Raw genomic sequence first — 25,365 nt, forward strand, 5'->3', positions numbered from 1 at the left:
AAATGTTTGTAGGCTTCGCTATGACGTTTATGTGTTTAAGACGCTCACCAAGGCCAAATGTAAGGATTTAACTTGTAATTAACTCCAAGCAAACCTTAGACATTTCCTGTCGTGGTTTCAAGTTGACTGTAACCTGTCTAAATTACGTGTCTGGTGTTCATCGTCAGTTCATCGCCCAACCACAAAGGTTCAGTTTAAACTAGGGTGGTGCCGTTGTGAAGTCAGGAAAAGGTAAAGCGTTTGAGCCGGAAAACCGAAATCTTTTACAAGGAATCAAAGACAAACAGACAAGATACAGATATTTTGCTTCTGTAAAACACCAGCAGCTGGATCCAAGCAGAACATAGAAAGCTAATGGAGAGCAAGAAGTAAAGCGTCCACTTCAAATGCATTTAAATGAAATTAAATTTATAACTTCAAAAGCGCTGAAGAGTTATATTCCACTGTTAAATAATCCTAGGCGACATAATAAATGTTTTATATTGGTCTGTATATACAGTATATTCCCGAAACATTTATCAAGTTACGATTGTGTTTGAATTATAGATGTAAATCTCAAAAGTAGAGCAATGATACCCAAGATGGTAAAAGTTGTGGATCGATACAGCGGTGATGATGAATTGTGGGACACATCAACCGACTTCTTAAACGTCTCAACCCGATACGCAACGAGTGAAAATGACTTAAAGGAATCGTGGAGAAAAACTCCATTAATTGATGAAATTCTCGGCGACGTTCTTATGGCATCAACGCTTTGTGTATTTCTGACTGCGGTCACTTATCAATGTAGATATGGATACAGAAGCTTATTTCTTATCAATCTCCTATGCAACGCCGCCGCTTTTTTTCAATTGGTCCGGGCAGTAGTTTTTCAGATAGATATTCGAGCCGGACACCTTTCAAAGAAGATGTGCAACGCTTTTCTCATTTTCTCCTTCCCGTTTATAATCTTTAGCAACTTGCTACCTTATATTATACTTTGGATGCGACAAAGAAGCCTAAACCGGCCACCGAACCTGTTACCGGATTTTTACGATCGAGTCAAAAAGTTCAGCGCCGCCGTACTCTGCGGTATCATAATCCCGCAGATCGTAATTGTGGGTATCGAGATGAAAATGGTGAATTTAAGGTCAACGCCATCCGGATGCCAATGCGAACAAACAGTAGAAAACCATCAGTTTAACTATGTTGTTAAGCCTGTGCTTTTCACAGTGGCATTCCTGGCGAAATGTTGTTTACTTGCTCTGGTGCTCTACCCAGTGGCGATATTCATCACATCTCGACGGAACGGGAAACGTCAACTGCAGAAGAGGGTGATGAGATTGGCGGCGTCTATATCCTGCTGTATATTGGCTGACCTTGTCGACTTGGTTGTGATATATGCGGTGTTTGAAGGCGGCGGTGGTCTAAAATCTAATTTATTCTTGGCTTACATCAACACATTCGTCATACTTCTGGTGTGGATCTCATTCGCCGATTACAGATACCGATTTCTCCCGTTCGGAAAAGTGAAAAACCCAGCCATGGCCTACAAAGTTTGATTACGAAACAACATAGGCCTACTTTAATAATATTAGTCTGTAAAAAACTTCAAATTTTAATGAATGGAATATTGCAAAAACTGATAAAACCTTTTTGTGAAGGAACTGGATCACTAGACTATAGATATGTAATGTACAACGAATGTGAATGTATTATGACTTGCAGTGGGTTTGGTACTTTTATGTTTGAAACAATAGAAGGTGGGCTACATATATTGCCTCGATGCAGATTATTGTCATTGTTAATTGCAGTATTCATCACCTATATTGTACAAGCGGTGAAAGGAATTTGAGGAAACAAAATTCTCACCTTTTGATATTGTTGAAGGACTTCAGGTTTTGAGGCTATAACTTTGGCAAAATGTCATAACGTCCGAATAAAAACGTGAAAACATGACAGTAATTGCAGATTGTCGATAATTACAATACGTCGGTAAATATGCTTCTTGGAAGTAATTATACCATATGAACTTATTTCTTATCATAAACGCCAGTTAAGATTGTGCTATGAAAATTGTAGGGCAAAGATCCTTTTAACATGATGCTGAAATGCGAAGCAATTGAGTTATACAGTTGGACTTTGGTTGATAAATATGCTTTGGAAAAAGCGTTTATAGTAATTATCACATTTACAACTACGATTTAGTCTACAGTACGAATGAACTGAATAAGTTATACAATATATGTTAGACTTTTTGTACTCAATTTTAATATTTACCATATGAATAGTCGAATTGAAATGAACACTTAATCAAAATTGTGTCATACGAAATGGAAGCGAGAATAGAAGTGATGACGTTTCAAGGGACTGAAAATGTAAATTGCTGACATGCAATATTGAAACCGATCATTTTAAATTTCATTGATGCGCCAAATCAACAACCAGCGGAACCGGCAGAATTACTTCCTTATCACGTCGAAGGTTTTACCTACAGGCCTATTATCCTGACTTTGTTGAGAAATCTTATAACCACGAAACAATGGTTTTAGTCTAAAGAAAATTGCAGATTTTAAATATTTTAATAACAAAACCAATCAAATATCTGCCGAGTTATTTGCTGGATTACATCTGGAACTAAACTATCATACACAATGCAAACAGGCCTATGTAACGTTGATTCTATTCTCAGTATAGTTACATGTTGTTAAATTAGGGCTCTTTTCTGTTTCAAAAGATATTTTGGAAGTAACAGAAATCATGACAACTACTCAAAACGTTTTCCAAAAACATGACATTCAGCAGGATGACGGCTAATTATGTTTCAATAGAACGGTTATTAATTACACCACGAACCTGTTATTATCATGAACGTAAATCGACTTTGTGATGTACTACGAAAAATACTGGGTTATAGGGTTCGCTTATATTCGGGCTAGCAGGGCAAAGACTCCTGGACTTCTTCCTAGAATCAAGCGTTGAGATATTGCAGAGACGGATGAGCGCATCGCGATTATTATCTATTGGTATTCGCAGTATAGGAGCGTTGCATATAAAAATAGTCGTAATTTCAGGCAAAGTTCCAAGGAATTGAACGTGTGTGAGTTTTTCTCAACAAATTTCAAAAGGAACCTTCAATGGTTGAGGTTTAAGAAACGCCGCGAGTCATTTGAAAAAAAAACAGAATTTACGATGAAACGCTATTTTTTTACAGATATTACCAAGATCGTGTACAATTAAATTTTATTTTTGTTCTTGAAAGCGTAAAAGAAAACATAACAGTCAACTAAAGGCGGCAAAATACGGGGCTACACTGATAAGGTAAGAAAAGGTAAAAATGCGAGGGCAGTCGAAATTGGAACAGAAATTAAAGCAACAAATTAACAGCGCTACAATTGCACCCTACCGTGACGTTATATGACGTAATATACACGTAACAAGTAAAAGTACCAAATGACGTCAACACGCAATGCCTTTTTCTACAGAATGAAACATGAGAAAAGAAAAAGATTTTGTAAAACAAATGAATAAAGAAAAGTGGTTTGACACAATATTTGGCAAAAGGCAATCCAGCAACACTTCTATAAACTATGCGCGCTACGACGTGAAATGGAAAGGTAAAACGCAGCTTCAAACACAAAATTGGCCAGGACTCTCAAGAGTTCGATGACGTCATAAAACTACCGCTAAACAAAGCTTCTAGTTATTGGCAATTATTTTCGGCATGATTATGGCAGCTTCACTATTGTTGCGTCACAATACCCTTAAATGACGCTCGATGTCAGTATACAGCACAGCAGTACGTAAAAGAAAAAATCGACATCCCAACGAAAACAAACGTTAAAGCGAAGTTAACACTACGATAAAAACTTGTTTCATTAAACAGAAAGCTGAAACATTGTTGCTTTAAAACGCTTCTTCTCCAACGCGGTATGACGTGCTTGCACAAGCAGCTGATTGGTCCAAAAATGGCGCAAAAATTTAAAAACAGATCCGAGTTCAAACGAGACTTTAAATGAGTCTCTCGCATTTCGGAGGGGGCTTGATTTGAGTGAACATTTCTATCCCGGAATAGTCCCCGGCGGTCGGGGGTGGGGCCACAGACTCCTGTTTGCTCGGAGAGTATGTCCCGGATGTTGCCCTCCTCTCCATGGTAACGGCAACGAGGTAGCTGATGCAGGCGACAAGCAAAAGGAAGACAACGACTCCTCCGACCGTGGAGCAGAGGAGGAGTAAAGAGAACTTGAGCTTCTTCACCTACAAAAAAGTGATCTTGAAATTACTCCGGATCCGGTTTCTTCGGCCGGACTACACCAAGTCACAGACGACGCACGATGATTTGCAGTCAAGTTACTGAGATATTTTGGACAAGCAATGACTGGAATCGCTAAACAACGTCATTTGAAACTGGCGACTTGCCATCTACAAATACATTTACAACAATACAATAAAAATATTTGCACAAGTAATTGCTTTCTAATTTATGACCTTACAAAAACTGCCTAGACCTTAAGTCTGAAACACCGGTCACATATCATAGACGACAAGCTTGGCAAAGAGATAGAAGTCAATCGCTTTCAATGCCATACATCGCGAACACTGAGCACAAATCTTATGGAAACAAACGCACCGACATCATGCAATGTAACTAGGATTTCACACCAGAACCCATCATGCACATTTTTTCCTTCAGAGACTATATGTGGATGAGCTATGACGTAGTAATGCGCATTTTCTCTGCTGAGTTCAACAGCGTAGAAAATGAAATACAGCATGCAACTTTGAGAACGTCAATAAAATTGCTAACTATGGCCAGAAAACGAGTTTTTAAACGATAATTTCCACTTTTTAAACAGAAAGTATAAAGCATGCGTGCGGATTTGGTTGTTGCAGGTAGATCCCCTAATTAGAATCTACAGCACGTTGAAATACGACACCGAACATGCAAGAAACGAACCTATCATATCAATCTCTCCTGGGTCGTTTTGGGGGGCAACGGAAGAGTCTTAAGGGGCTGTCCCTGTTGGGTTTCAGTGATCTTGGGACTGTACGTGCCCTGCTGTGCCCGTGCCCCTCTGGCGTAACAAAGAAAAGAAGCCAAGCCAGCGACCAGGACGAGAAATACAACGATCCCCAAAATAGGGCCGATGATTATCCAGGGATTTTTGTCACTACTTGGAGGCGGCTTCTGTTGTTGGCAAGAATATTAACCATAATTGGTCCAAAAATAACTTAATAGAAATATCTAGATTCTAGACGGAGTCCCTAACACGACAGAAGTCACACTGGGCAATTCTCATTGTTATGTCTTACCGAGGATTGACAGCTGTCCCCACTGAACTCGCTCGTGCATCTACAAACGGCACGAATATCTAGAACATCTTCACTTTCATGACCGCTTGATGTCGTCACTTCCTCTGACGTCACCGTCTCCCATATCGACTCGCAGATGCCGCCATTCAGACAGGTCGTGTTGACGCATGGGTTATCATGACGACAGAGATGACCTGTATAGGCATTATGACGTCAACTAACTCGGAAGATTGTCAGTCGGCAAAATATTTCAAGTTTACAGCAAATTAATTAATAATTATTAATTATAAATAAAGATAATTATAATTATCAGAGCTAACGACCAATTAATAACTTGTTACCGGTATGGGTCCAAGGGCACTCGCAAGAGAATAAGGGATTGAGATCATTGTCAAAGTCAAAAGAGCAGTTGCCATCGTTTGCGCAAAATGTGTCACTTCCGTTACGCAAGCATACGTCATAATGCTCGCAACGACGGCCAAGATAGCCTGTGATTGAAAATAAAGACAGCCGCAGATTCAAAAATCGGAGCAGATTTGATAAAATAGTTAAGCACAAATTAAAATAAAAGTTAACATGGACCCCAAGAATCAGCCAAGTTATAGGGACGGCGACTTTTCCGTATTTACCTTCTTTGCATGTGCACCGGAAGCCATTTATTGTGTCGTCACAGTAACCATTATGATGACACGAGGTATTGGAGCAAGGTTCAATTTCTTTTTCACATTTGCGTCCGCCGTATCCGGTTGCGCATGCGCACTGCCAATCTAGCGTGGTCTACAGACGAAGAACAAATTATAGTTTTGACCGAAACATTGATGAAAATTTTGTCATTTTTGCACCAAAACGACCGGTCGTACATTACAGAAAAAAAACCTTACATGCATATTACAAGCTGCATAAAAAAATTGACAACTCTAGCAAATAGGTGAAAAAATCTTGATTATGATTGTCAGTGAGATACTTAAAGACGAATCTATCGATACCTTGTTTGAGAAGCAAGATCCGTGATTGTGGCAAGTTGCATTCTCACAAAAGTCAATTTCATCTTCACACGTCACACCCTCGTAAGGAGAAAAGCACTCGCACTTGTAGAGTACCTGTCCATATATGGCATGGGTTAGTAAATGAGAAATTGATGGCAAACAAATTACGGTAAACTTTGGCTGGAAAAAAGGCAAGGATTTATCCTTCTCACCAGTAGGACAAATATAAATGAAATAGGAAATTTAAATGTGACGACATAAATGAATCGAAATTTACCTGTTTGTCGTTTTTAATCCTTGAAAATATAGGACAAAATTAAAACTAAATAATTTTAATAGCGAGATTATCTATGATCAAACAGACGAACCGTGTTGTTGCTTGTGACGTTTGAGCATTTTCCTCCATTCATGCAAGGTGCGTCATCAGTGATGTCATCACCGCATGCGTGAGTGACGTCGATCTCGCAGAGTGGCCCGGTGAAGTTAGCCTCGTCACAGTCGCAGAAAAACAAACCAATCAGATTGACGCAAAGTCCCCCGTTCAAACATGGTTGAGGAACGCATTCGTTGATTTCAACATCGCAGCTGGGAAAAATTTTGTTTTTAGTATTTTAAATTGTTCGATGAAGCTTCAGTTATTTAGAATTTTAAACAATGTAAATAAAATCAATATTCTGTTATAATGAAATTATATGATCGGTTCAAATTAGATGGCATAATCATTCCATGATTCGACTCGTGAAATGAAATATTGTGAACAATAAATTCACATGAAGCCCAAACTATCACAAGCACTACAAAAAAAACAACTTGACTTGGCGAAAACAGCGAAATGCAAGACATCAAACTCACAATCTCCCCTCGAAGCCTGACTGGCATTGGCAGGTAAAGTTGTTGATTTCATCGACGCAAAGTCCATGGTCGCACCTGACCTCAGCGCAATCATCAATATTGACGTCACAATTAGAAGCTGTGAACCCTGAAAAGGAAACAATTTCGCTCAGAAAACTTGCTACAAGTTGAAGTCGAACATATTGGTATGAAATTGAAGCGCGCTCCGTAAATTTGCGACATCGATTGGCTCAATCCAATCTAGTCCCAATCTCAAGCCTGCGTATTAAGCTGTATTAGGCCTGAGGCGCATTCGACGGACCTGGTGCACAATCGCATTTGAATTCGTTGAACAAATCTACACAAGTGCCGTTATTTGCACAACGATCCAATCCCACACAAACATCATCGCCATGACAACCGGTTTTTAATGCGAACGATGGTGACGTAATAACGAACAGGGTTGAACTGAGGGCAAGCGAGTGATTGCTGAGGTCACTGGTTTCATAGAACGGAAGAAGTTGATTTCCGAATCGTATTTCGTCCAAACAGCCTAAAAAAATAAAATTTAAATTAAATAGTAAAAACGGAAATTGGTAAAATATAATACAAATAATTTGGAAAAGTAACGACAGCAAAAGACAAAAAAAGTTTTCTGAAGTTATTGCAAATGATAGCGGAGTAGCTTACCAAATCTGTTCAAAGAAAAGGAGACCATCAACCAAACCAACTGAAAAGTTACCTTTAAATGTGTCGTTGGCTCCTATGGCAACCCGATTATCATCTCGGCTCAATATTTCACCAATGAGAGACGCGAGGTTAGTCACGTTACCACTGGTAATGACGTCATCAACGCTCATTGCAATTGTCCTGAAATAACAGCTAAGTCATTGCAAAGTCAAAACACGCTGAAACATTGACAACTAAATGAACGTGATTAGAGAAACAATAAACTTACTTATACAGCTAAAATAGCTCTGAGTACTACAGCAACACTAGGATACTTCAAAGCAATCACCTGTTCGGTAGAGTTGTTACTATGACGTCATGCCATTGGCCGTCCGCAAGCATTTGTGGACTACGAAGAGTTAAGTTCAACTCGGACGATTCAAACGTCATGAGCACGTAACCAGCTGCGTCCAGTTGTGACCGGATCCGACCAGTTCTTGATGATAGCTCAATGACGGTGGTAGCGGTGGACCTGAAATGTAGGAGGAAACTTGACTAATTTCTACTAAGATAAACACGGTAAAGGCAGGAAGGATGTTAGAAGTAATTTGCATGCAGGGATTACTGCAAACCATACAGCTGTGTAAACAACTTAACCGTGAGCATGTCCCAATGAAAACAAAACTTATGAGTATTGAGCACATAATTCTAATCATAGTCATTCCGAACAATACCTGCTCCTTATTTTAAACTTAAAAGAATTTATTGAAGCGTTTCCTCCAAGCCAGTTGTAGCTCAAAACATTCTCTGAAACGTTGAAAGTAGCTGGACCCACACATTCAAAACCTCTTTGTGGCAAATCAACGCATGATAAGAGGTTCGGACATGTCAGTTGCCTTTGAATATGCAACAAAAAAATCAAATGTCAACTAAAAATTAGGCTTGAAAAAATGATCTACAACCGGATAACGACAAATAATTCCCTTCGTTCATTACCTTAAGAATAAAAAGTAAATACTATTATTGGCATACAACCATGAACATGTAAAATCTACAACGTAGGACATGTTAGTGCAGATATGACACTGACAACAATGTTAAAATTATTGTGGAACTAACTTGCAAAATATAGGAATCTGACAGTTCTCTCCGCTCCACTTGTCGGTGCAATCGCAAAAGTAATCGTTGAAAGTCAAGTTGCAGTATCCACCATTTTGGCAGGGATTCGACGGGGAACTCTGATTGAGCGGACACAGAGGATCTGACACCTCACCCTTCAATAACGACTCAGCTCTTGTCGGAAGAATTGAAAGCAAAATGTCATCCTCACTAATGCCTGAAACAATACTTCGTTGAAACACCGATACTAAACAGAACCCTGTCAACGACTTGATATTTCTTATTCTATTGTTAGGTACAAAGCTTAAAGATGGTATTAAGACTTTTGCTATAAGTAGCAAGTTTTAGTGAAGCTAAAAGTTTATAAATTACTTAAATGTTTCATGTGAGCTTTCACGTTAATATTTCAAATTACCGCTTGTGTCATTTGCATCGAAGATGAGTCGATTCCCATTCAATCTGACATCCTGTATCGCTCCCTTGAAATGTTCACTAGATGTCGCCCTGCGTATCCTTTCACCTGAGAGATCAAAAGTGAACTAATTAGAAAATTAACCAAAACAAAAAGATTAATCTAAATTAAATTTGTCATAATACGGTGCAAACGATGCTAACATTGTATGACTTTCTTATTTGAAATGAATTTTTGAAAATTAAAGAAACCTTTTGGCGGGAATCCCCCCAAATAGATATCGTTCAAGGAGATGTTTATTGGATATAGAAGCTCTTTTTTCGAAAAACTGTAACAAGAAAGTTAGTTAAAAACGGTGCGAGAACATTAAGTAAACCCTTAACGAACAAAATAGATGAAAACATGCTGATATTTGCAATCACTTTCTACCTTTCGTCATCAACGACCACAGTTATGTCACTTTCTTTTATCTTCACATCGATAAAATGATACCTACCGTCATCGAGTATTACGTCATAGTTGTACAAACCATCTTCATCGAATGCTACCTGCAAACATAAGCAACGTAAAATGTTTAAATTTGAACAAAGAAAAACGACCAAATATTTCAGATCAAACTGCAAGTTACAATGCTTTTGAGAAATACAAGCATCAGCAAAATAAAATTTTCCACCAAATACAACATAGACATCACAGCTTATTCTTGTTGGTCCAAGAAGTTAAGTAGACGACAGCCACTACAAGTCATAACTTCTGCACACTGTTCTAAATACATTGCTCAATTGTTAATTGCAAAATAACCTGAAGTTTTCCTAATTGAAGCTGTAGCCTTATCTGTGAATACGTGACGTCATCAACGCTTGAATTGCCGCCGAGTCCACCAGCATGGACTAGAAGACCTGATGCTTCTCGGGTCAGAATGAACATTGAGATGTTGAACTCTGTTCTGTGCATGTGTGGGATCTACAAGCATACAAAAGACAGTGCATCATCAAACGTTGCTTAAATGACTACGTCTGTGCAATGCTATAGCACTCATGAAATTCTGTCTCGAAATTGAGCAGTAACCACGCAAACAAATTGGTAATTTGAAATAAACATATGTAATATCGTAACTTTCAACAATACCGTTTTTTTTGGAAGAGTTACCTTAAACACGGCAAAACTTGTGGTGTTCTTGTAACTAAAAGTCGCTGGTCTCATGATCCAGGTGCAATCCACACCAATGTATGGTCGCTCACAATGACACCTGTGTAGATACGAGCATTTTAAAATCAAATGACACGCACCCCGTGTAACAGGATAAAAAGCCAACATTTAACAGACCTTGCTTTGTCCCACAAATCTTCACAAACTCCTCGATGAGAGCAAGTGTTCACTGTGCAGACCACCTTCTTCATACACTGCTCTTCCACATCAATTAAGATCTCAGCGTCCTCCAACGCAAAAACATTATCATTAAGGGTGAGATCCTTGATGCAGCCAGAGTAGGAGGCCTTGGCATCATCGATCTTGCCAAATGTGATGTTTGCGATGGTGATTGCTGATAATTCTGTAAGTAACGACAAAATAACCTTAACAGATCAGCTAAAAGTTATGTTAACCACAAAATACATGCGTGTGATTGCGCATGGTACTTTATCATAGAATTATTTCATTACTACTTCAGCCATTATCTATTGCAATAATTAAAAAAATTTAAACACTTTATTGTTAGCGACCTTGCGACTGTTGTGCAATCAAATGAGGGTAAGATGCATTGTCTGGATCATCAGCTTGTAACGACACCATGCTTGCATTGATTTGCACCATAAGTTGATGCCATGCGCCGTTGTTAAACGCACCAGCACCAGTTTGATTCCCATTACCGCTCTGCAGGTGGATGCTGCCTCCGCTTAATGATATCTATGAAATCACACAATTACTTGACGAATTCAAAAACAATTCTGAATAAATGGTTGATTATGATAACATAATAGGACACCATTGCAGGAACATATAAGCCCGTCTGGATGCTTCAAAGTCCAAAATATATTTCAAGGATTAAAAACGACAATGAAAGCTTTTCTTAAAAGTAATCACTTTCTTACTACTGTACTAATACTTGAGAAATTTAATCTGATTCAAACTGACATGTTAACCACCTTAACTGGTTCACTTCTTTCCTTGAGCTTCACCGAGACAAGATGACTATCAAGCAAAGTTGTGCGAAAACTGAAAGACAGAACGTGACTTGGCTGTGGACTTGATTGTGGATTGAATATTGCCAGAGATGACTCCGAGAATGATCCAGTTGTGGGAAGTTGACAAAAATCTCCAGTAAAGCCGGAAGTGCATGAACAAGTGTAGCTATGGAGATCTACAATATTTCGCAACAAAAAACTTGAGAGACTTGCCACCTTCTTACTGAAATAATTTTTAAACAATTTGTAAATATGCATTTCTAAGTCAAGAAATCATAATGTTGGAAGTGATATATATTTCCAACTAGATGATAATCCCAACTAAATTACTCCAACATGCATTTCTAATGTAGCCCACATTTTCAAGTATATAATAATGTTAGAAGTGTAATTATTAGTGTTCAGTTCTATTTTAAAACCCTTTGCATCTCATACCGAGCTCTTCGTCCTGGAGATAAGGCACGCAAGTGGAATTGTGAAGACAATTGTGGCCTCTGTCACAACCCACCAGTGCCACTGTGCAGTTACGACCTGCATAACCATTCCTGGCACACTCACAGTGATAATCATTTATGAGATCATAACAGCTACCATTGTTACGACATGGGACCCACCGCGTGCATTCGTCTATCTCAAATTGACAGCGCTCCCCTTCGTAGCCTAGATAGAACAGTTCATGATCGATGGGGATAAGAAATACAGCCAAAATAGTAGATTGATCAACAGTGAAAATTTGAAACCAAGCTCATCAAAGTCGTAATTTTACCTGGTAGGCAGTCACACGCATAACCCTCTGCTCTGTCGAAAGTGAAGTTCTTGCCAAAATAACTCGGATATAAAGTTTGATTTGATTTTTCCAGGCATGTAGCATTGTTCAAACATGGCTGTGATAAGCATTCATTAATGTCAACCTGAAAAACAAGCGATAGTTATTAAGCAAGTATGATCTACTGGAACTACTGTATTGTAACAAAAACAATTGGACTCTATACATTGATACGGAAAAAATATGTTTCATACAGAAAAAAATCCATGCAACAATTAAAAGAAACATGCATTAAATAAATGAGTCCTGGTGGGTATAAAACGCATAAGTTTATTGTAATATAAAGCAAAACATAACACCCCGAGCAAAAAAATAAAAACGAGAAAAAATGATTCACCAACTTTCATGCAAAAATATGGTTTAAAATGCAAGATAGTGACTCAAAAGTTTACCTTCATTGCCTGTGGTTTAATATCTTTATGCTGCATTGAGAAAGCATGCTCATTGAAACATTGTTAAAAGGAATAGTTAAGACAGATTAGTTTTGGCCAAAGTTAGAGCAAGTGCAAAATGTGTTAGATTAGAAATTTTAGCAAATCTATTTTTGGTTGGAAAATTTACAAAGATAGAAAGAATGGTTACGCAGTGTGGTTATTATTCATGTTGTGGTGTAATTTATGAGCTTATTTATAGGTCTGTTACCTCACAATGTTCCCCGATAAACCCTGGCAAGCAGTCGCATTCATAGTCGTTCAGTTTATCAACGCACACTGCGCCGTTATGGCAGGGATCATAGACATCACATTCATCAATTTCAGTCTCGCAACTGTCACCGGTGTAGCCGGTCCCGTTGCAATAGCACGAAAACTTGGCAATTTCTGTGAAACACAGTTAAAGTAAGTTATCGTGGTTGTCATGGTATACCATAGTATACACACATAAGATTAACATTTAACTAAATTTAAGCACATGTACCACGTTACGGCCGATTACACTTACCATCATGACAAGTGCCATTGTGTAAACAGGGTGAACTTTCACATTCATCAACATCCACCTCACAATGCTGTCCTGCGTAACCAGGCGGGCAAAAGCACTCGTAACTCGCAATCTGCAGTAAACATGGGTCAGGTGACTTTGTTACAAAGCACGCCTTTTCTATGATGTAATAATAAATGCAATAATAAACAAGCTACGTTACAACTACAAGCTGTTGTATAAAGGATGGAAAGATATACAATGGTAATTAGAGATCTTATCTAAACATCTGGATAAAACTTTTCCACTCTGTTTTATCTTTTAATATCTGCCTCAACCAACAATCATAAGATTGTTTAGTTATGCAGATAAGTAATATATCAGCTACTGTTGGTGCCAGTTTTAAATTAAACATCCATCACCTTGTCTGAGCAGTTTCCTTTGTTCTGGCATGGATCACTTAAGCACTCATTGATGTCTTCTTCACAAAAGACTCCTCTCCATCCAGGGTCACACGTGCAGTTGAATTGGGCAACCATGTCGTTGCATTTTCCATTTCTGAAATTAAAATATTTTATTGATATAAAAAATTGTACACATTTGAAACTCATTTACAGTGTTTTCTGTAGCACAGGTTGCAAGTACAGTTGGCTGTACGCCGTTCATTGTAGCATCTGGAATTTTTAGCCCAAATTCAAAAATACTGCTGTTAGTATGGACTTTAAGCTAGAAAGCAATGCACTTACAAACACGGGTTTGATGAGCATTCATTGATGTCGATTTCACAATTTTGACCGGTGTAGCCGGGTTCGCAAACACATTCATACACCCCTGAGCTTGTCCTTTTACACTCTCCGTTAATGCAAGGGTTACTAAGACAGGAATCATAGAAGAATTCACAGTGCAACCCGACGAAACCATTTTGGCACAAGCAGTTGTATTTTCTGCAGTAAAGAGTAATTTTTTGAAACATTAACGCAGACAAACATTTCTTGAATATGGTTTTAGCTGCTCACCACACGCGATTGAAAAGGAAAATTCACAGATCTAGTGCCAGAATTATAACAGTAAAATGAGCCATACCCAAAGCTTGCTTTGCAAAATCCACCGTTTTGACAAGGACTGGATTCACAATAATTGATTTGGTGCTCACAGTTTATGCCGGTGTAACCTTTAGAGCCATTTAGTGAAAGATTTCAATAATCAGAAATGTTTAGTCAGAAAATACAAGTATATAACATATAGCAAAGTTTAAACGATGATACAATCAGAAGTTTAGTAACTAATCGCATACCGTATGTGCAGTAGCATTCATAACTGTTCAACCGATCAATGCATTCCGCACCATTCTGACAGGGACTGGGCTCACATTCATTTACTTCAACTGTGCAGTTACCAAGCTCATCTCTCTTGTAGCCTAAGCAGAGGGTAAGTTGCTGAGTTTTATACGTAAGGCCAGAGATTTAAAAGGAAATCTTCACTGAGAGAAATATATGACAAACTGAACTCATAAACGGTATCAATTGAGATGTCATCGTACTAATAAACTGTTTTAATGTCTTGTGCCAAGTGTAAAAGTAGCCATAGGGGAAATTAATATCAACAAAATTAATACGTTTATAATTGAAATTATATACACAATGTGAACAACATTGCTGATATAATATAAAAAGGTTAGTCGCAAAGGCTTCAACACACAACGACATTTGACAGGTGATGTGCCACACAACATACAAATTAATCACCGGCATTGCATTCGCAGCTGTAGAATCCAGTATGATCGACACAGACCTCGTTAAAATCGCACTGCACCAGATAGCAGTCGTTAATATTAGCCTCACAGTGGTATCCATCAAAGCCGACCTGGCAGTCACAGGAGTAACCGGGCGACTCGGAATCCAGTAATGTAGAACAGGTCGCATTGTTTTTACATGGGTTGCTGTCACAAGGACGAAATTCCTGTGGATAGTTTGGGTGAGAAAATTGATTGCAATTTGAGCAGCATATCGACAGTAAATATCACTCCGTGTCAAATCTTTGTTAATCCTGTTAGTGGTACCCCTACTTCGGTATTGAGACTATTATGTAAGCTAGCTTGTAAAATAATAATACCACACTTGTTTATGGTGATTTAAAACAATGCTTTAACTATACAACATCATTCGTGGCAGGGGCTCAAATTAGAAAATTAGTACAGTTAACTGATTCAACCATATCTAAAACACGCACCTGGGAACAATTAACTCCAGTCCAGCCGAGCGTACAAAGGCAGTTATATCCATTAACGAGGTCTTCACATCTCGCTTCGTTCCCACAAGGATTTACTTCACATTCGTTTATGTCCTCTTCGCAAAGGACCCCTGGGTTAACAAATTTGCGGTAAGTTGCTGATACGATCAGAAGGAACGGAAAATTTGGTTGATTGCTGATACTTTAGAAATCATCGGTGACTTACCATTAAAATAAACAACTAATATTAACACTCGAATTGATAATTGAAACGTTTTAAGCATAATGCCAAGAACCTTAATACCTGAAAAAGCGTTAGTGACATAACCTTGCTAAATAGGGTTAATTACAGTGCAACGAAATCGCACTGGCCAAAACGACAAAACCTTGAGCATAAGACAGACCAAAAACCCCAATATTAGAAAAAATAATCCGCGATAAAACGTCTCATTGCCGCCAGTTTTAAGGTCAAACGAGTCCAACGTTGAGCTCACTCTCCACCAGAGATTCCCTAAACAACCGAGTTCCTCAAGCTTAAAGAAAATCTAAGATATCATTGCATGGCTTCGGTGAAATCCTCGTTTTAAATATCTGCCAAGAGATTATAAAGTCTGTAATTATCTATTTTCGTGCACAATGGCCCTTTATTTCGTGAGAATCGCTTTCTTCCTGCGTAATTGAACAGCATATCCGGAGCAAAACTTCCAATAAATCAATTTGCAAATGAACCGGAAAAGGCTTCAAGTGAAAGCTAAGCAAGACTACATTGTCCAAATCCAATTTATAACAATAAGGCCTATCTGAATGTCGGTTGAGATACGTAGTACCACACACAGTGCCTCGAGCCGTGTAAGTTCTATTTTCCATTTCGTTTTAAGCGTTGGGAGAATGTGGCATTCTTGTACGGGGCGTATAAAACTAGAGCCGGACCCGTGAAAAAAAATGTGTATGGAATCTGTGAACTAAGCAAAAATTCCCAATTTCGTTGACGCCGATCAGGTTAACGCCACACAGCACCATTCAATACTGCTTTTAAACAAACGATTAGCAGGGGTGGAATAGTGGCCTACTGGACAAGGGGTTGTGGTTAACTAGCCATTAGCGCGTTTGTGACAAATGGATGCAACCAATGCATACCACTTTTGTACAAGTGCCTTTACTGATAATAATAAGCACGACTCCGCACGAAACTGACTGATTAGTCTTTCCTACTGACAGGCTTTCGACAAAACTCTTAATGATTTTCTGTCAGCAGGCTACATTGACACCGTTTTCATTGTCTTCTAATACAGTACTTGACCACATGTCAAGCGTGTTTCAACCAACACGACAATTTTTATTTCATAATAAAATTTAAAATCTGGCTAAATCCATTTCTTACTAACTGACATGATATATTCGAAGCTGGTTCTAATATTACGTCAAAAAATTCTGAACTTGGGAAGTGAAACTTTTACTTGATTACAATTACGTCATCGTCTTTAGGCAATGAGATCACGGATATCTTTGTGATAGCAATCGGAACTGATTAATCTAGCATAAAATGAGGAACAGGAAAGTCGTTATCATCGCCAATCTCAACTCTAACCTCTTAATGCTTTCTGGTGAGTGGTAGAGTTAGCTAAAAGCACGTTGGCGTTCAGTCGAAGATCTAAATACTAGGATAGCGGAAGTCAAGGAATCGTTTGAAGAATGACGGCAATAGATACAAGATTTTTCTTTGATTTGTTGGAAAATTGCGGTTAATTTTTTCCTTGGTGCTTACTCAAAGCAACACAAATGTCATTTGCAATCATATCTGCCGCGATGGAGTTTTGTATTTTTTTTCCCGAAATGAAATTCCAGGGCTGAGAAACGCCACCTTGACGTTATTTGAAGATGTTGACGTTTTTCAGGATGCGCATAGACCTAAACAAAGCAAGCTAAAATGCCAACATGCTGTTATGAAGTAAGCTTTGGGAGAATCATCGCAAATGAGTCAGCACTCAGTTTAATTAGATCCTTTATATTAATTTCACGCTCCGGCGAACATTGACGATAAAGCCAACCGCTAACAACAGACTGAAGTGAAACAGCTAAATACCAACACAGAAACATGATGTCTTTTTCATGACGTTATAGCTCAATATAGCTCCAGCTGATGTATTATATTACTCACATGGGTAATACGTCTTTATAGGGGATACAAATACAGAATTTTAAAACAACAAAGCGGAACCGGCTTCTCAATCATTTCAGACAGAAATGCCCAAAAGAGTAAACACATTTGGGAAGGTCAGAATGTTGCCATAAATTTGTCCTATACCCTAATGTTTTTGTAAGAAAATTTGGGTTGGAGCTTATTTGTAACTGGGCGTTAAATTTCTTAAGTTTGGGTACAAAATTTATAATAAGATATTTAACAGAGTTTCTTAACATATCAAATCTTCAACTTGTTTTAAATCAAAGGCTCCAATACTACCTGAATTCGCTGAACAAATGCTAAAGTAGGCGTCTATAGTTAACAAAAACGACAAAATAAGAGTTAATTACCGCAAAGTAGGGTTACTTATAGTCATAAAATTATAAACGTCGCATTTAAAATCAAACAAACAAACAAGTAACTGCGGAACAAAAGGGAAACGTTTTTAAGCTTTGGGTTGGCCCCGTACTATACATTCCTAGGAAGAAATTTCTACGATTTCCTGAAACAAACTTACGAGAATTGGTGCAATGATGCTTGGTTAGCCTACTACGACTATCTAACTTTGGCTAGCTTATAAACTCACAAATTTGCAAAGAGACTAGAACTATTGTAACCTAATAAGCGATTGCAATAAATTATACATAACACACGACGCTACTTAAAACACTGGACAACACCTACCACTTTAAACAGTATAAAGTCACTATTAAGTGCTCAAATAAATAAATGAAATGTAAGTGTCATTAACTTCTGATCAAAGCAAGAGACATTGCGAAGACAGTTTTAAAATGTCCAGATCGCATCGGCATTCGGTGTAACATCCAAGGTCAAGTAATTCTTCAAAACTTAAACTTGCGAGTTGCAAACTTACTCAAAAACACCACCTAGCTACAACGTCACAGACATAAAAGCACTTGGCCGCAGCAACGTGCGTTCGATCACAAACGCTAACAACTATATATCGCTTTTCCCAAGGACAGCTAAACTCAATTAAAATCTCCAGGCTAGTCATGGATGAAAAAAGCTTTGGAAACTGGTCAACATAAAACAAAAAAAAATAATCTCAGGGCGGCTTTATGAATCACAATGAGAAGGCGTTTGGCCTATTTCTTCATTTAATCGCTGTTGACAGCTCGCCGCCCATATTTTAAAGATAAATCAGATAAATTAGAGCCGCATAAATAAAAGATCCCTTGCACAGCAGGAAACCCTTCAACATGTCATACTATACAGTGACTTAATAAAGCAAAAACGAACGCGATCGACGTCACAATGGATTTTGCGTGGCAAAAAATTTAACTGTGTTGGTGTTCGGGTTGGAAAAGTATGGCAAAGGTTTATGTTAAAAAATATCACGGCGGAATTACAGGGTTTGCTTTGAAATATGCTTCTTTAAACCCGTGCATCTATCAAAGCGGTTAATTTAACAACGGAAGCCACAACTTCATATTTTTTCTTCCCTTCACGAGAAAAGCACTTCGGTTAAGTTGATTGTGATGTCACGGCAAACAAATCGATTAAAGACGTAATTAAAAGCGCTATTTTCCCCCAAAATGTCAAACAAAATTTAAGTTAGAAAAAGTAGACTAAGAAATTATCTTGAAATGAAACAAACACTAACGTTTGAAAAATTCATCTATAGGTTTTGTGATAATTGCCACAAATTTCACCGTATTTTAAGCGTGACCCATGTGGGCACATTTTTCTGCTTATCCAATGAGAGTCGCTTTACTTAAGAAAAATTTGCGACCTATTAAATAAATCATACGTTTTCAAAAGAAAGTGACCATTTTACTGAAAGTGTAGGTCACGCAACCTGCTGTTAAAGATAGGCGGTAGGGCTAGGAAAATGGGTATGTAATAAATTGAATTTATCTGTTTAGGGTTTAGTTGAAGTTATGTATTTCGGAAGATTTAGGTTGCTATGTTATAACATTCAAGTTGCTGCAAATTAACAGAAAAATGTAAAAATATCTTCAAACGTAATATTTTTCCGGTGAAATGGTGGCAGGCTTCTACAAAGATATAACTTTAAGCTGGCCGTCTTGGAAATAACGTAATCAGTGATTGAAGAATTTCAATACTATTATATATACAAGCATGGCGAGATGTAGACAAAAATGTGAAAGAAACGGGCTACGCTAAGTGGAACTAAAGAATTCAAGGTATACTGCCCCCAGGCAAATGTAGCAGAGAGTGTACCTGTGTAGCCTGGTATGCAGTCGCATCTGAAAGCGTTGATCGCGTCCAAGCAGGTAGCATTGTTTTGGCAAGGGCTGCTGGCACATTCGTCTATATTGGTGCAATTGGATTCTGTGTAGTATGAACAGGGTTAGCCACTTGAATTGTGCTACAGTTAATTGTATTGGTCGTTATGAAATTCAATTACAACAAAGAAAACACGAAAATCCTTTTAAATTGGGAAGAAAAAAACACGGATATGGGAGTATTAAGAAAAAATGTAAATAACGCATCACAAAAATTATGTGAAACCGAAACAAAATAACAAATTTAATAACAAAATAACGGATGAAAACTGATGAAAATGCAAATTGTTGGATTGCGTTGAACATCTCTAAAACGTAAAGCGATCGATCAGAAGTAACTTTAAAGCGACCCACTCTGGGCCTCTTAACAACGAATCCTGGCTTATTTGACGCCTTTTGAAGAACTCTTGAAACATCGGATATTCGCCAAAGACTTTTGTAGTCGCGATTTAAACTTAAAATGCTCGATACAATGTTTAGAAGGAAGTTATTTTAATATAGATGATGCTAAAATAGAATAAGCTTACGTTGGCAAAGAAATCTCGTTATAGAAATGCGCGAAAACTTGCCGCCTGTACTTATTCTACTTATACCAAATCTCACACGGGTGCATTTCCCAGTAAGCCATATTTTTCATACTTACCGCCAAAGCCCTCCCTGCAAACGCAGATGTAAGTGTAAAGTTTGCTCACGCAGATTTCATTGTAAGGATTGCATGAATTGCCCTCACAGCGGTCAACCTCGTCTTGGCAATTTTTTCCTGTTATAAAAGATACGGACTGACGGTTTGATAATCTTGTTATATGTTAGTAATAGAAATTTAAATAGTTTACTATAAAGGTAATTCTTGAAAAATGAGTAAATCGTCTCAGTATTACAAATTTAAGGCAACTCCAGGTTGCAAAACAATAACAAACTTCAAATGTTTAAAATAAAAAACGCAAATTCTTCAGAAAAGTTTTTGTCGCTTTTCATACCGGTAAATCCAATGACACATTCACATTCGTAACTGCTATCAGCGTTCCTGCAAACCCCATCATTTTGGCACGGCAGTGAGATGCAATAATCAACTTTTTCATTGCAGTATTTCCCTTGATAACCTTGCCCACACAGACATACATAATCTCCTGGTCTGTAAAATACAGTGCACCAGGGTTATAGTTTTTATTTGGTTGTTGGAAAGTATGTTATTATGAGAATATTACTATTGTATTACTGTCCAATGAGAACATTTAGATAAGATGTTTTTTGGGAAGGATTTACTGTGAAACACTGCAAAAAGTAAAAAGCAGAACCAACTTAAACCTGTTAAAGCAAGTAGAATTATTTCCACATGGATTGGAGAGGCACTCATTGACATCATCATTGCAATGTCTTCCCTGGTATCCAGTTCCATTGCAGAGACATCTTAAATTGAAATCAAATTCAGTTCAAAGCAGACGTAAATTCACCAAGTATTATAATAAAATACCATATTTAACTCACTCAAAATCATTGACCAGACTTCTGCACAAGCCCCCATTGTGACATTGTTCGGACTCACAGTGATCAATAACTGTCTCACATGTTCTACCAGTATAACCTGGTATATGAAAGAATATATATAAATAAACAAAAAAATGTAGGTTGCGTGAAAACTATTGCTACAGAACCTTTAAAATGATCAACTTTAAGTGGAAAACTTAATAACTGTACCTTCTTGACACCAGCAAGTGTAATTAGCGGTGGACAAGCTCTCACAGATTGCCCTGTTCTGACACGGGGAATTCTCACATGGGTTGAAACCTTCATTTTCACATTGGTTGCCATAGAAACCATTACGACATTGGCAAACGGTATCGTTGCCACCAGCAATCTCCTTGCACGTGCCATTGAAACAGGGCTTTGATGTTACATTGCAAAGTGGTCCTGTATATATGGATAAGCTGACCATTACAAAAAGCGAACATGACTATGATATGTAAATCAGACGTGCACACTCCCCAAAAAGTGGTCCTACCGTTATCAACTTCGCAGTTTGTTCCGTTAAATCTTAGTGGGCAGGCACAGTGATAACTTGAATTCCCTTCTACACATACCCCACCATTCAAACACGGATGACTGGAACACATTTTCACTTTTTCTGCGAAAAAATACAATGTGATACTGTTATTTGCAGGTTTTTTTGCAAGCCATTTTTTGTCTCATAAAATGGGCATTTTTATAAAGTCAAACAAATTTTATGATATCCTTTTTTAAAGCGTGGGTTGGACCATCCAGTGAGGCTGGAACATAAACAGATTAATTTTATTCTTGTTTGATATAAAGAAGAATATAACCGTAAGATAGCCTGAAGCAAATTAAAAAGTAAAACCAATCCAACACTTGACCTTATTCCTTTTTTTAAAACTTGAAAGTAAAAAATGATAGTAATAGGTTATCGTTTTTGACATAGAAGCCAAGAGCTTGTTGGGCAAGGATTTTTACAAAGTTTATCAAGATGTTGTTATTTTGCAGAACAACATCATTTGCAACCTTTAACAGACAAATTAATTTGCTTCATATACATGTGTATTATGCCAGACACATTTTAGTTACTATCATGTATATATACAAAAAGCTTATTATTAACCTGACAGCTAACAAACAGGTCCTGTGAATATTTCAATCTAAATACAAAGTTGAAATACAAAATTACTTCAAAGTTACGCCTAAAACTTACCACAACCTACGTAATTGTCAAGTGGGCAAACATTCCAAAGAACATTTGCTTCATTTGTTACATTCTCGCTGAGTGGAAGTTGAGGTCCTGCCATTATACAGCCAACGAACCCATTTGAGCCGTCTGAAACAGAAATCTCAACATAACACTACAAAGCATCTTCGTACACTATGGCGTCTTTCAATACTAAGTTACTGTTGATTTTGCTGTATCTAGTTGATCAAAGTTACTACACTCGCATGAAAGAATTCCAAGTATTATTGAAATGTTTTTAAACATAACACACCGGGGTTACTTCCAATGGAAAACTTTTTATGACCGGCCAAGTACATGTCGAGTAGTTCTGAATGCACAGCCAAATTTGCGAGAGAAATTTCTTCTTTCCCAATCGTCACTTGGAGTTTTGGTCCCTGCGCACAATTTAATCCGAGAAATGGCAAACAAGATTATGGGTGCTTGATTTAAGTTGTCTATTTGATTACATCACATTTATTCAACATAGATAGAACGTAGTCTTGGCATGAGATAAATATATTAATACCTCTCGGGATGTGGGCTGTAAATAAAAATCAACATTGATCCAGCCACTGATGAAATTTTCATCACTTGAAAATATAACGCTCCGATTACCCAGATGAGGGTTAAATACCACAGTTAATTCACGATTGATAACTTGCACTGAAACTGAGTCATTGTTGTTGGAGACCTAAACATCCAGAACAAAGTGAAACAACTAGAAAATTTGCAAATAATCTGTTTTCTGATAAATTGAAAATGAACTAGAAATGCACATTTAATGCTCATTATTTACACTGGACTGAATCAACATTATGTGCACAATTGGAAAGATTACAAACTGTGCAAAAGTTGCAATAAAAATTTTGCCTGTATGTATACATGTTCACAAAATGAAATGCTGGTGTTTGAGCAGATTTCATTACTTGACTTAGACAACATTCCTAATTGGGGTTGTAAGCTGTAACTGTGAATGTATTGACTACATAACCAGCCAAGAAGTAAGCAGACTAAAGTAAAAGAGATTTAATATATATAGTTATCCATAACAATACAGCAAACACAAAAGTCACACAAATCTAACCTGGTGCAAGATTGTTCCGTTCAAATTATTCTCACATGTTTTAAAACTCAGCCCAGCTCGACGATGAAAAGAATCGAAATTATCATCGATGATGAGATGTGAAGAACCGTTGAAGTAAGCAAGAGTCCTTTCATGATGGTGATGTTGCGCAAATATCATTACAGAATAGAATAAAAGTGCAAAAAACACTGGAGGCAGAGGTGTTAGTTTGCATGATCTTACTATGCACAGGTGTGTCATGGCTTTCTGCAATGGAATTAATGTATGAAGTAAAGTGAGAAATCTTTAGGAATTTATGAATTAATTTACAAGAAATGAGAAATTGAGGAAAGGTGCCCTTACTAATTTAGAAAATATGAGATATTAGTATTACGAAATATCTTAATTATATAATATCTTAATCTTCCTTGCGATTGCTAAACTGCCTTGCAGTAATAGGTTAAGTCACAGGGAATATGGAACATCAATCTTTACAAAAGTCAAAATAAAGTATTTCATCCAAACTGGAAAGTTTGCAATGTGAGGCTCAATATCAGGAGTCACTCATTTTGATCACATCTACACAAAAGCATGGGCATGGCAGTTTTTGACAAGAAACTGTTTGTACATAGGCACTATTCACTAAACGTAGATTTCAAATCATAATCGTTTATTTTTCACCAATACCTGTGCGGAGTGAAAAATTATGACGCTAACATAGGCCTATATAACTATAGCACAGCAAAGAACATGCTCGCAAACAGTTAATAAACAGGAAAAAATGGGAAGCCCAAGCACTTAAAATATGCAAGACAGCAATAATACAATTGCTTTATAAGATGGTAGGTTAGACGTAATGAGATAGTGTGCATTGATGTGTCAATTTTTTAGTTTTATAAATTAAGTTCAACGAAGCAACTTTGCTTTGTTTATTTATAAAGAGGTAAACGCAAAATGTGTACACGTTGATGAGCTTTGTGCGTGTGTGTGCCGCACTTTCCAATATGGTCGGTATGGGTAGGTATACTTTGGATTACAGCCAACCCTTGTGTCCTTCGTTTTAACTTTTAAAGTAGGCTAATATCTGCAGTTTCAATATATAAGAGGTTTCATTTTTGTGACATTGGATAGCTGGCTAGCTATTATTCAATTATTTTCTTGAAAAATAAACCGCTCTCTGCAAACTTTCCAATCTAAGATCGGCTCAGTAATAAAAGCATAACTATCATCCAGCCGTCACCGTCACGTCTGACCGTTACCCGACATCCATTACCGCTGCAAAAGATGAAACACGTGCGCGGTAATAACCTGCTGATAGCCAAATCTTGTTCTTATTTGTGTTACTCTTGCTTTCAGTCAGTCAACGCGGAGTTCTGACTGCTATTTAGAGAATGAAAGATTAGATAGGCAAGTCAAAGTTTTCTGAGTCAGTTTTAGTCTACATCTGCGAATTCCTAGGCTAGCATAGAAACTTCAAAACTACCCACTTTGAAATCATTTTGAAAATACTACAACTCAAAACGTAAACTAGGTTGCCATCATTGGAGAAGGTTGCACAAAGCACAAACTAAAGTAGGGAAAATGAAAAAGTTAGTCGCTTTTCCTGGAATCTTATGAATTGGCGATGTTTTTTTATCAGCATGTAGCGTGAGAGACATAGCAACTATCA

The 25,365-nt window shown here is 37.6% G+C and overlaps 2 protein-coding genes across 4 annotated transcripts; one reads left to right on the forward strand and one right to left on the reverse strand.

Annotated features, from left to right (window-relative positions):
- Nucleotides 1–41: 41 nt before the first annotated feature.
- LOC143468946 (uncharacterized) lies at nt 42–1,769 on the forward strand. The gene is made up of 2 exons (XM_076966433.1): nt 42–368; nt 547–1,769. The coding sequence occupies exon 2, from the start codon at nt 570–572 to the stop codon at nt 1,539–1,541; it is 972 nt and encodes a 323-aa protein (XP_076822548.1). The 5' UTR covers nt 42–368; nt 547–569; the 3' UTR covers nt 1,542–1,769.
- Nucleotides 1,770–3,205: 1,436 nt separating this feature from the next.
- On the reverse strand, nt 3,206–23,959 carry LOC143468630 (protein crumbs-like). Of its 3 annotated transcripts, XM_076965959.1 has the most exons (43): nt 23,718–23,959; nt 23,160–23,324; nt 22,905–23,028; nt 22,619–22,741; nt 21,917–22,039; nt 21,613–21,825; nt 21,403–21,499; nt 21,223–21,324; nt 20,895–21,049; nt 20,561–20,677; nt 19,853–19,963; nt 15,466–15,596; nt 14,982–15,195; nt 14,531–14,653; nt 14,320–14,407; nt 13,983–14,180; nt 13,659–13,794; nt 13,258–13,369; nt 12,961–13,136; nt 12,711–12,740; nt 12,259–12,403; nt 11,928–12,152; nt 11,454–11,668; nt 11,031–11,214; nt 10,636–10,861; nt 10,459–10,558; nt 10,111–10,272; nt 9,739–9,857; nt 9,561–9,637; nt 9,313–9,417; nt 8,898–9,114; nt 8,513–8,674; nt 8,128–8,310; nt 7,852–7,979; nt 7,432–7,662; nt 7,131–7,257; nt 6,647–6,863; nt 6,279–6,392; nt 5,922–6,069; nt 5,634–5,780; nt 5,293–5,486; nt 4,937–5,167; nt 4,097–4,236 (listed from the first exon to the last, which is right to left on the reverse strand). In XM_076965959.1, exons 1-42 carry the CDS (start codon nt 23,955–23,957, stop codon nt 4,940–4,942), a joined length of 6,432 nt encoding a protein of 2,143 aa, XP_076822074.1. In that variant the 5' UTR covers nt 23,958–23,959; the 3' UTR covers nt 4,097–4,236; nt 4,937–4,939. The 3 variants fall into 3 exon arrangements, with proteins under 3 accessions (XP_076822073.1, XP_076822075.1, XP_076822074.1); XM_076965958.1 differs by lacking the exon at nt 4,937–5,167 and having other exon boundaries at nt 3,206–4,236; XM_076965960.1 differs by lacking the exons at nt 4,937–5,167; nt 12,711–12,740 and having other exon boundaries at nt 3,206–4,236.
- Nucleotides 23,960–25,365: the final 1,406 nt, after the last annotated feature.

This window comes from Clavelina lepadiformis, chromosome 8 (genome assembly GCF_947623445.1).
Source record: "Clavelina lepadiformis chromosome 8, kaClaLepa1.1, whole genome shotgun sequence".
In the NCBI taxonomy this organism is placed as follows: Eukaryota; Metazoa; Chordata; class Ascidiacea; order Aplousobranchia; family Clavelinidae; genus Clavelina; species Clavelina lepadiformis.